Source organism: Glycine max, chromosome 7, assembly GCF_000004515.6.
Source record: "Glycine max cultivar Williams 82 chromosome 7, Glycine_max_v4.0, whole genome shotgun sequence".
NCBI classification, from domain to species: domain Eukaryota; kingdom Viridiplantae; phylum Streptophyta; class Magnoliopsida; order Fabales; family Fabaceae; genus Glycine; species Glycine max.
Window position 1 is genome coordinate 10,335,978 of NC_038243.2, and position 13,119 is coordinate 10,349,096.

Genomic DNA, 13,119 nt, shown 5'->3' on the forward strand with positions numbered 1-13,119 from the left:
TCATGATCCAAGCCAGCATATGCAATCAAATTTTCTGCCCCCTTTCACTTCTCAAAAGAAAAAGGAGGGGTAAAATCTCTAAACATAAAAGATATGTTTTTTTTAGCTTTGGCCGTGTGTGCTCATTTGCTATTGCTTATTTATTGTGCATTGTTGTAATGTTTTTCCTTTATAGTCCTATATTGTTGTTGGACATTTTCAACTAATGATCTTTTGACAAAAAAAAAATATAATTTTTTTTTATCATTTTATTACAGAGGAAATAAAAATCTTCCAATTGCTATATGATACATGCCCCATCCATCACTGTGACTGTGCATGGAAATGATATATTCTGAAGAAAGAAAAAAAATTACCCAGTTTTCTTTTACATTTAAATTACCAAAGCTTGGACCACTTTGATTTTTGGGTCATCAACCCATAGAATTTACGAATAAATGTAGGCCTCATTCGAATGCAAATCAGTACGAAAGCACTTGAATGAAGTAGGTCCAGTTTCAATGATGACTTTGAGCATGGAATCCTTTGCACCTTCCTTCCAAACTATGGGCCTATGAATATGTGTGTTTCTGGTTAATTATTGACTTGGATCATTACTCAATTTGGGCCTCATTTGTTTTGTACATAATACAACGACACAAGTCTGTCCATCAGATTTACGCCTCAAAATTGTACAGATTCTCTCAACCTTAAAAGTCACCAACAAAATTAGGATTTCATTTTTAGTAGTGTGTAAAAAAATATTTTATTAGAATAGACTAAACTTAAATTTATGATCTTTATATTTCAAAAGAAATTGATATTTAGTTGCTGGTTAGAAAATATCCTTCTTATATATATATATATATAAAAGAAAAGAAGAACTCTTGTGATTCCATGTGAACAGATATTGAAACTTTACCTGATGAAACCAACCATTTTCTAGACTTATCTGATCACCAACCACTGAAATTTATTCCATTTCAGTGTATGTTGTTGGTTAACTGAATTTGATTGGTTTTCATTTTTCTTCTTTTCTTTCTTTTTCTCCTTAAAGTGAAATAACTGAAGGCCCACTTGATCTTACACTTACCGGCTAAACTGCTTGAGACACAACACTTTTCTCCCTTTTCCCCACTAAAGCCACAACTCTAGCATTCAGCTGAGGCTTTTTGGATGGAGTGGGAAAATGGCCAAGAAAGTGAACTATTATGGATAACTAAATCCTCATTTATTTGGGATGTTCATAATATACAAGGAGGAGAATGGGATTGATGGATACACATTTTCTTCCTTTAAATTCATTTTCGTGTTGAGTGATGGAAAAGCGAAATATTCAATGAATTTATCTTTATTGGACTGATCATATTGTCAAATTAAGAAGAGAATTCAAAAATCGTATATGAGAATTAACAAATTACATTTCACCCACTTATATAGCACACCAATTTTGAAAAATAGAATAAATTACATATAACCATTTTTTAAGCTCGCAAAACCTACTACTAAAAGTAACATATGTTTCTTATAATAAGTTTCTTATAGAAATAAAAATGCCCAAATATGTTTTAAAACACACTACCAAAAAATAAAAATCAACCAAAAACAGCTACCCACTATGAAAATACAGTGTGTTTGCATTGGTTTTGAATTATTCTCAACCGATCAGTTGTACTGATTCATTGAACAAGTTTTTCAGTTAATCAATAATTTAATGTAATTCTATTATTCATCGTACATTCTTGATGGAAAATTAGATCTATACTTCTGATATAAAAAAAATCTGCACTCGGAAAGCAACCTTAATTGTTATGTAGGATCTTTAATTTAAAAGTTTGGTTATTTAAAAAAGACATGTAACTAAACACGATAACCACACGTCTAGATCCAAATAACCAAGCCTATCATTTTGTTTTGTCCTTCTTACGATCCTTTAATTTTTTTTTTCCCGTATTCTTAATCATTCTAACACTTTTGCATAGAAGTCAAGGCTCATAATACATTTACAATTCTTACCTTTCAAATCTAAGGAGATTCTTCTCTTGGTCCTTTCTTCATCAAACTTTCAAACAAGTAAGCAATAGTTCCCTATAACTTTCCCCTATTCTTATCCCTAGAAGATATATAAAGATTTCATATGCATGTAGGCTATAGTAATGAAACATTACAATACTTGTATTTTAGGCAACACTTTTCTCCTTAATATTTGAAAAACTATTACTAAAACATAAAATAGACATCAAGTTTTATATTATAAATATTTTTATTATCAATGGATGTAAAATAATTTAAAAAAACATTAATTTCTTTTCATTCCCTTCTCAACAATTATAAAATTTTCCTAAAACATAAAACAAACTACACTCTTAATATTGTATACTTTTTTATTATAAACAGCTGGAAAATTATTATTAAAACATACAATAGATAATTAGTCCGTTTTTAAAACTTACTTTTTTAAAAAAAAAATCATTTTTAATAACATAAGCATTTTTTTTTTACTTTTTTATGTGTTTGTCTAAATTATTTTTTTCTTAAAAAAATAGCTTCATTTTTTTTAGAATTAAATCTTATTTTCTTCTTAATTTTTTTTAAGTTTAAGCAAATTGGTCCGGGTGTACTCTTATTTTAAGTTTATTAAATGTTTTCTTTAATCTTTTAAGATTTTTATTATTTAATTGTTTCAAAAACATTCTTAAAACATATAACAATTATTGACGTGAACTTGGATTGATGAGAGTAATTTGTTTATTTTTTACATATAACAGTGAGAACCTTAAAAATTAATAGACATTTTTACTGATATCTTTTATATAACAATGTGTAAAAAAAACCAATTCATTCCTATTTATTTATATGGATGAAAATCATTGTCAAAAGTTTTAAGAATAATCAATTGTGTAATAATTATTTATAATAGACAATATAGAGGAAAATTATTCTTATGGATCAAATTTGTCATAGGTACAATGAGAGTTAAGTCTAGTGAAAAAAATTATTTTTGACAATGTGATAAACTAAGGTTTAAAGTAAAAAAAAAAAAAAAAACTATAAAAAAATTATAAGTAACAAAAATCTTTTACTTCTCCATATAACAAAACTTTTAAAATCCAACCTGAATGAACTCAAATCTAATTTAATTCGATATGATGTTAGTTACCTATAAACTAGGGTATCTTTGCCCATTAATTTATTGAATACATTAAATAAAAATCGTTTTTACATGTTTTAAAAGTTTATAATTTTTTACATGCAGCAGTTAAAAGCATTTGTATAAAATTAATGCAAAACATTTTTTATTCCCATTTAATTATTTTGTATTTAATAATTAACTAACAATTATTTACTTATTTATTTATTTATCATAAATTATAGTTGAAAATAATTCTTATACGATTTAATAATTCTTATGTAGTTGGTACTAACATAGTATGTCAAAATTGACATATAATAACTTTATCCCTAACTTTGATGCGTTAGTTTGCGTATGAAAAAAATATATATATACGTAGAGAGAGAGATTAATTTTTAAATAGATTTCAACCCATCAAGATATTAGTCCTTAGCTTCTAGTTAAAAATACCTTGGATTGACAAAAAATGATTATATTGTAATTATAGGTTAAATATTTATCATAAATATTCATTAGATAATTTATTCTTCTTTCTCCTCTTCTTCTTCCTTGCTTATGACAATGTGTATATTATAAAAACTAAGGAGAATTAAACACTTGAAAGATTTATATGGATCATATTAGTGAATTTGATATCACATTTAATTCAAAATTTTAAAGTTCATTTATGAATTTTTTTTCTCAACTTTTCTAATATTACTTAATATAAAATTTCATCTCATACTTATACTCCTAATTATCTTTCCCTCAAGTGAGTTTCTTTCACATAATAGTCTCTCACCTACCTAAAAGTCCATTTATTAGTATAAATTTTTTTGATATTTATTTCCATAATTACACAATAGTTAAATTCAAGGAGCTCACTAGAGTCTGACCATTACCTTTACCCTTTTTTTATAATAAAGGTCAGATCTTCACGTATATACAACATAAATTGAGATATTTCACATACTAATAATAATAGCTACTTAGAGCAATAAAACAGACATTAGGTTGATTGGTAACTAATTCACTTAATTGGATTGGATGGTGGTTTAAACCGGAAATCATTGTTTGAACTTAGCTTAACATTTGAATAAGTGTTGCCTACGCCTTTTTCCAGAAACTGAATAAATGTTGTGAATACCTTCTGACAATATTTATAAAGTTGTGACTGAAACATTTAAATTGTAGCTATAATTGGTCTTAAAAGTGTTACTTAGTTTCGTAAGTTAGCCAACGGCTTTTAATTATTATAATGTGAACCTAACTTAAAAAAAAATCGTTAGCTATAAGAAACATAACGATCATTTAAAGTACACTTACAAAAATACATATACTTCTAACATTGATTTTTTTAATTTCTAACAACAAATTTCTTTATTAGCATAAATAAAAAGGAAAATAAATTTTAGTCATCGATGTATTAACTTCGTATGTGGCTAGTTCATATTTACCATTAGGACTGTGTGAAGGATTCAGCACCCAATCTAATAGGATATCCTTGTTTTACGGGCTTATGTCAATGTGAAGCCAGGACAATTTTGGTGCACCAAAGCTGTATCTATGGAGGGGTCTTTTTCCTTCTTTTTCTTATTTTTACCCTCTTTTCCCCTTCTATTATATCTTTGGTTAGGTCCCTGTAAAATGCTCGTTGTTCTTCTTCTTGACTACATCTTTATCCGCTAAGCTCAATGATATGAAGACTTGTCAAAACCAAAAAAAAAAAATATTCTGAAGCATGCCACTTTCGTATATAAAATCAATTTCCCAAATTTGTCAAGAAGCTTGTTGTTTAAGAATAGAAGAATAGTTCATTGTGGCTGCAAAGCAATGATTGATAAGCTGAAAAAACGAAAAAATAAAAATAAAATAAAAGCAGATTTATGTGCTGGGTTTGCACATATATAGAACTCAATTAATCATGCTTCAATAGTTTTTCTTTTCCTTTCCTTTCTTTTATGCTTTCTATTGTATCTCTAGTAAGGACCTCTAGCATACCATATATGTTTTGTTATTTTGGTAAATCTCATACACGCATCATTGATTGCATTCCGATACCCCAGAACCTAGAGTCTACTTTTTTTTTTTTTTTTTAACCTGGAGTCTACTATGTTAAACTAACCAGAATTTTAAGCTGTGCTAATACTGAAGCCCTTTATAATCAAGAACTCGCTTGTTGAAATATAAAAACTCACATTTCTATGTACGTAACCCATAAAAGAAATGAGGTATATAATATGTCATATTTGCATTTAATCTTTTAATGAAGTATCATATCTATCCTTTTCTTATGAGAAAAAAAAAATCTATATTAAATACTAGTATTTCTATCCTTTATATAAGACCCTATTAAAAAATTATTTATATCTTTTTATAAGATTTTATTAAAAAAATTGTAATAATTGTTTTTTTATCAGAATACCTTTAATCACTAAAAAATATTTGTAATCAATAAAAAAAAGTGTTATAAATTAATAAAATAAACTCATTCTTTCTCATATGAAGATTGCAAAATCTAAGTTTAAAAACATAGTTCTAATTTAAGGCAATTTTGAAAAAATGATACAAATCATTAACAAAATTAATGTTATTAATTACATTAATCAATATTCTTAATTTCTATAAACTAATAAAAAAAAGTCTTATATGTAAGGATGAATGTAATATCTTATTTTTTAAAATAAAAATGAAACTTTTAAGTTTTAACATTTAAATTTTGTTTAAAAAATAATTTATAGAATACCCTCACCTAAGAATGTAGGTGAATGCTCATTTCTCAAGTAGTGTGTGAAGCATCAAAACTAGCACCCCACTAACAGTATTTTTTTTTTTCCATACTTCAAAATTACGAACTACAACTTCAACTATACTTGCATTATTACGATTTTTTAGTTTCCTTAGTAGTTTTACGACTACAATTACTAGCGCATATAGGTCTGCAATTTAACTCTTTATAATCAAACATTAACATATATACCTTGAGTTGGAAAAATTAGCTAGCTAGCTAGCATGCTAATTTAACCTTTTTTTTTATTTCATTTCCTTATTTATCCGTACATAAATGGGGGAGAATCAGTGGGCTGATAACATAAAAAGGGTTTCAAAATCGGACTCAATTCAACTCAACCCACCCACTAGTAGACTTAATGTGAAGTGAGCCAGCCAACTTACACTATAGGTCCCCTCAGCCAGTGAGACACTGCAACCCCTTCCACTTTCATAATAATTGTACAGCAATTTTGTGCACCAGCAGGTAATAGTGGAGACTGATATATATATGCTGAGGCTAGCAAGGAGAAGATCGAAGAACCACGTGGTCCTAGGAGAAAATGGAAAAAATTAAAGCTATAGCACCCCCAAGAAAACAAACAAATATACCACCCCTTTAAGCTGCTCATGACTTTGGCTTTTCTACATCTTTCTGTATCGGTTCTAGTAACAAAATTATATATATAATACTATCACACACCATACCATCGCATCTTGCAGATCCACAACACAGTGCTAGCTCGAGTGTACTAAGATAGCATAATACGTATTGTTGACAGATAATTATGTTTTTTTAAGAATGCAGTTAGAAGCTCAATTCTCGAATATTTGCATATGAAATAACAGTAAGTTGAAAAAAGTTACCTCCTTAAATATATGAATCTCAGTGTAGATCTAGAGTTCAGTTTGAGTGTACATATATATCAACAAGATTTAGTATAATTGATAGATAATCATGTTTGTTAAATAAATAATAAAAATATTAGATGTTTGCTGAAAAAAGTCAATTCTTTAAACCAATATTAATACCACAAGAGTTTAACACTTGTGGTGATCACCTGGATTAAAAAAAGAGTAATAATGTAAGAAGGCGCATACATGTTACAAATACCTATTTGATGTATACTCTCCCTAGCTTTCTCTTTATCTCTCTCTACTAAGGTGTTAATTAGCATAGAGGTATCCACAGAATTTTATTCTAAAATAAGACTCGAGCGTATGTGACTGTGACTGTGAGTGTGTTATCTTTTATTTATTTTTTCTTTATTTCTTTTGGGAACCTTTTTGAGTCTGTTATTTTTTCACAACAGAGGCAATTGCTTTGAAAGTGGAAAGCGTTTGAATGGTCTCTGCATATTTGGAAAGATGCTGGTGGTTCTTCTGGTTCTGCTGTGCTGCTCCCACTTGGCTCTGATTCTTATGCAAGAGACGTGAAGGTGATCATCATCATGAATAGAGTTTGTTTGTGCCTGTGTGCCTTTGAGAGGGACGACTGAGTCCCTGCACTGTCATTAACCCCTCACAACAGTGGCACTGAAAAACATGCAAACCTGCTTTTCATTCACATTTATAAGTCGCCAGAATAGTAGCACATCCCCAAAAGGAAGGACACTCTCTCTTTCACTTTCTCTCTCTATCTATGCATGAGTGAGAGAGAGTGATGAGGTTTGAGCAATGACACTTCCCTTGTATTCATTTCTCTCTCTGAAGCATTTGGTATCCCTTTTTATTTTTTGCCAGTACACTTCTTTAATGCTCATCAAATACTGTTCTCCGTCTTCTGCCCTACCCAACAAAGATCTACACATAGTCCAAACACAAAATCCAAAACAACCAAAACCTTAGGGTAGCAAATTTTCAGTGCTCTCCCTGACCCCTTATTCATTGCATTGCTGAAAGAAAACCTACATTTATAATAATCACTACGTATGTGTATATATATATACACACACATTTACAACATGTACAGTATATTAATTTGTAAGTACAATGAGTATGTATATAATTATATGTTCTACACATACGCACGCACACGCCATAATCATTACTCCACGGACGATATATATATATATTAATTGTAATTAATAACAGCTAGAAACATAAAAATAAAGAATCAAAACGTACTTAATCATGTAATTGAACCAGCGAGAAATTAACCCTTTTATCATAGTCTGCATTTATACCAAATTTAATCAACAAATTACATGGCACAATAAACTGCAAGTTACACGAAGAATTACACTCTTCAATAAGTTCTCCATTCCGTGCGCTATTATAATATCCCACTTACATAATCAACGTCACTCGATCACCTTCACTTCACTTCACTTCACTTGGTATACCAATTCACAAAGATATTAGCCTTGAAATGGAAAAAAAAGGGTATTAAGTATTAACCCATAAAGGAGGAGGACATAGAAAAATAAAATACAGAATAAACAACTTTAGAGAGAAAGATGATGATGAAGATGATTAATATCTCTCTCTAAGTAGTAGAGTTAGTTGTTGTCTTTGGCATGATCTTTTGCAATATTATCGTTTTCAACTTCTCCTCCTTCCGTGGTAATAGCAGAAGAAACGTAGCTCAGCACCAAAGAATTATCGTCGGGGCTGGTGGTGGTTGCATTTCGAGCTTGGAACTGTTGTTTGCAAAAGTGGCAAGTGATTTGGAGCATGGTGGAGTTGATTTGCTTCATTGCATGTTCTTTCAAAGCGTAGGCCTTGTCTAGTTCCACTTGTGCTTGTTGTCTTATCCTCTTGGCGTTTGTGAACTCTTGCTCCGCAAGCTCAATCTGCCTCTTTGCTTGCTTCCTTGCTTCCTCAGCATATGCTTTCTCTGCCATGGCTATCCTCAAGTGCTCCCTTGCTTGCTCTTGAACCCTCAACAAGGCCATGTTGTTGGACTGCTGCTTATTATTCTGATCATTAATGTTGTTGCTGTTATTGCTGCTCTTCTCTGATGAGTTCCTGTTTGATTGATCATTCTTCTCACTCATATCTGATGACCCAATTGAGAGTTGCAAATGGGTTGAATGGTTCTCATGATAATGATCCCTCTTAGCTGATATTGCAGCATTATCAATGGGGTTTGCAATATTTGATGTGTTGGTGTTGGAGGTGTTGGAGTTGTTGTTATTGGTGGGGGTGGAGAGTTGAAGATCCAAGTTGGGGTGGAGTAGTTTGTTGTTGCTCTTGGAGGAGGTTTCAGCAGTGGTGATAGCAGTAATAGGGTTGTTCATGAAGATTGTGGGTGTTTCTGATGGCTTTTGTATTATCATCCTTGTTGGCCATGGAGCTGTGCTGAAATTGGTCTCACTTGAAGGACTTGGGCTTGAAGCTGTTCTAGAAAGGCATGCAGATGGTTGAAGAGGTTGAGATTCATGAGGCCTGAGCCTCCCCATGTTGCAAGCATCTTGGTGCTCAATGAAACTCTCAACCCTATATAAGACGAGAAAAGAATATATACGATAACCATTTGTTAGTGTTTGTTATTAGTGCATATATTGAACCACTCAAAAGGGTTTTGGATAATTATTCTTGGTTGTGGGAGTGAAGATGAGCTTTATATAGAGTTAGAGAAGAAATACCCAAAGGAAGAAAGAAAAAGGAGACAAAGGAAAAAGTGGAAATAAAAGGTGGTTGAAAAAGGTCTTTAAAAATGGTGGGGGGAAGAGGTTCCAGTTTCCACTAAATAAAGGACAAAAGAAAGTCAAGAATTCATGCCATTTTTTTAGATTTATGATGCAGTGTGGTGATCATTAATTGAAGAAAATGCAACATGTCAAATGGAAGGAACGGAGTGATCACACAAAACATAAAAGATGTTTTAAGGTGTTGGAATGCAATTGTAGAAGAAGGATTTTGATGATGAGGCAAATACAAAACAGTTACTATTATTTATATGCGACCAACGGAAAACGGGGCTTTGGAAACCGTGTTACCCCAACTGTCAATGAACAGTGCTAGCTTGTGAAAAAAAAATAAAAATTTTGGATTGAGGTTCCATCAGTCAAATGTTTGATTTTTTTTTCTTTTCTTTTTTTTATTTATCTCTTCTTTTAGTTTTTCCACCACCACCATTGTTCACTTTACATTCCATTCCAAAAAATATATTTCCCTTTTTTCAAGTCAAATCCCAAGTAAAACAAGAACCCGGCAAGTTCAGGTCATTTGATGCACAATCACCAGATTCAAAAATGGCGAAAATAAAAAAATGAAAAGAAACCTTGTATAGCACATGAAATAGCAAGAGAGGAGAGGAAAAAAAAAAAGCAATCAAATTAATCCCATCAGCCCCCACCAACCCAAATTCTAATACACATTTAGATCCATCTTTTCTTCCACATATTCCATTATCAAATTGTGAAAACTGAAGACCATTTTGTGAATCAAGAACCATATATAGACAAATAAAACAAATTAAATAAATGCTGATGTATGAGTGGAATCAACAAAACTTGATTATATTATAAACAAAGAATAAATTACAAACCTTGAGAAAACGCGGCCACAATCACAAGAGTGGCCCCGGGTGCCACACGTTTTGAGATGTGCTTTGTAATCAGACTGCACTGCATAGCCTTTGGAGCATCTTTCACAGACCCATTGCTTGTGATTGCTGTGCTTCCTCCTGAAATGCTTCTTTATCCCAACAAGGTCACCCAAGGCATGACATGGGTCATGGTGCAAGCAAGTTGGCTCAGGACACACAAACACTCTCTTCCTCACCACTGGTGTCTCCCTCTTCAATAGCTTCCATGGCACCTTGTGCCTCCTCCTATGCATCTGAAGGTTCTGGTCCCTCTGGAACCCCTGGTTGCAGATCTCACACACATAACGATCCGATTCCAGCAACGTTTTCGGCGAGAGGGACACCACTTCTGCATCCGGATCTGCATACATACAACAAACCATGATCAATTACCATCAGGTATCAAATATTGGAGACAATCCTGTTCGAGACAGATAAATTAATAGTTAATAATACACACATAACATAATTAACTATGTTATTCAAAAACAACAACATAGTTTTGGATTAAAAGAAACAAATATATATATTTATATATATACAATTTTTTTTAATGGAAGGTTTAATTTGGTTTCATGAAAATTGAAAAAAATAAATAAATAAAGTGAAGAGAATGAGGAGGGAGTAGATTTAATTTGTTGGCAAAAAAATTGGGATGATAATTGTGCACCTGGTGTTCCTGCGGGCCTTCTCTTCCTTTTATTGGTGGCAGTGCCATTTTCAGTGCAGGGAAAAGGCTCAGAAGTGGGAACTGACGATGGAGATAAGTTATTGGCTAACATGGTACTCTATGATGGCAAGTGCTTTGATGATGTGGTATATGATGATAATAAGGCCTAAGAAGAGAAATAAGTAGTGCCTATGTTTGTGTCTGTGGCTATGTTGGTGATAGAATTAAGTAAGAAGGAAGAAGAGAAAGAGATAGAGAAGAGACCATTCATTGAGGTGAAGAGAGGGAGAGAGAGGTACACCAGGCCTAGGAGGAAGACATAGATAGAGAAGGAAAAATAAAAGGCTCTTTTTTTTGTTTTTGCTTTCTTTTTTTTTTTCTTCTTCCTTTCGGTTTCCTCAGCTTTCTTTTAACTTGCTTTTAAACTTTCAGCTTTTCCATCAGCTTTCTATCTATCTATCTATCTTTATTGTTTCTCTCTCTCTCTCTCTCTCAGGGTTCCTCTCTTCCTTTCTTTCTTTCGTTGCTTCCAACCCTCATCTTCAGCAGGGATTGTCTGTAATAGCCCTCCTTAATAAACTTTCAAAAAGAGAGTGTGTGTGAGACCCAATCACTATGCTCGAAACTTGATCCCACAAGCAGCTCAATGGGCTCCATAAGAGAAAAAGAAATATCCCCACAAGGAAACAAAACCCTCATAATTTCGTCACACAGTAATTTTTTTTGCTTTGCATGCATAAATACAGGCCAAGCCCCCCCAATACACACGTAAGCTTCCTATTCTGTCATTCTCTCTCTCCAACATCTCACACACAATGTAATCCCTGTTATATAATTATTACACTAATTTAATAATGGAATTTCAGTTATATATAGTTTGTTGAAGAAGAGAAGGCTAGTTACAACTTGACTGAAATTTATTTTCTAATTAATCATTCAACATATGAATTTGTACAAATTTTAATTAATGATAAAAAATATTAAAAACATGTTAAAAATGTTATTTAATATGCATATATTGTCAGTGTAAAAAAAATTACTTATCACAAAAAATTATTATTGATATAATTTTTTAGATGATTATTATCAAAGTCAATAAACTTATTACAAATAATAATTTATACTTGAATAAAGTAAATAATCTTTATACTATCAATATATATATATATATATATATATATATATATATATATATTTCTTTTTCTTCCTAAAAACTAGTATCTAGATGGCATTTAATTTGTCACTATTTAAAAATAATTAATGCTAAATAAATTAAAATCAGTGACGAAATAGTATAATTAAACAAATCTGTCACTAAAATTTAGTGATGTTAGGATTAGGGAGAGAAAGCAATTTTTTGTTACTAAATTTGATTACCAGTTCATTGATATCTAGTAGTATGCATGAATGACTGATGGTTGTTGTATGAGTAAAGATACGAATATATATATCATTTATCTACCAAAAAAATTGTCACAGTGCCAACTCATTCAAATTTTAAATTATGAGTAGTATTTAATACTTTTAATCCTTAATTGATATCACTCACTCTTGAAGATTGAGAGAAGGGGCAGATTTGTATCTTTTATAGACCATAGTACCCATACTCGTAAGTGTGCAGGAGCTCTAATTAATTTCACTCGAAGTAGCTTTTATAAAGGCGATAATGAGGATGTGAAGTCACCCTCAAGGGGGCAATGTAGTCAATGAGGGTCATAATTTTTTCTGCTCAAGATGCTTTGCTTTTTGGTAAAATGGGAGCATCAACTTAACAGTGGCGGGTTAAAATTGGCAACATTGTCTCTTCTAGATGAGGTTCTTAACATTGTCGAGATTGTTGAAAATTGAAATGCCCCAATATTATTATTACATACAGTGCAACAATGGCATTTGATTTTACCTTGAGTTGAAGAACGGAGGCGAGAGAGAGAGAGAGAATATATAAAAAAAAAAAGAGGAAAAATTGTGGTATCCCTTGTCAATGTCAATAAGAAAAACATATGTTTAGCCAGGCAGATTTCTTTTGAGATAGATTTTCATAAAACTATAGTATAA

At 31.4% G+C, this 13,119-nt stretch overlaps 1 protein-coding gene across 1 annotated transcript; it reads right to left on the minus strand.

The window, feature by feature from the left end:
- Positions 1-8,015: 8,015 nt before the first annotated feature.
- Positions 8,016-11,726, minus strand: LOC100785333 (zinc finger protein SHOOT GRAVITROPISM 5). Its single transcript, XM_003528950.5, has 3 exons — positions 11,065-11,726; positions 10,356-10,755; positions 8,016-9,301 (listed from the first exon to the last, which is right to left on the minus strand). Exons 1-3 carry the CDS (start codon positions 11,174-11,176, stop codon positions 8,362-8,364), a joined length of 1,452 nt encoding a protein of 483 aa, XP_003528998.1. The 5' UTR covers positions 11,177-11,726; the 3' UTR covers positions 8,016-8,361.
- Positions 11,727-13,119: the final 1,393 nt, after the last annotated feature.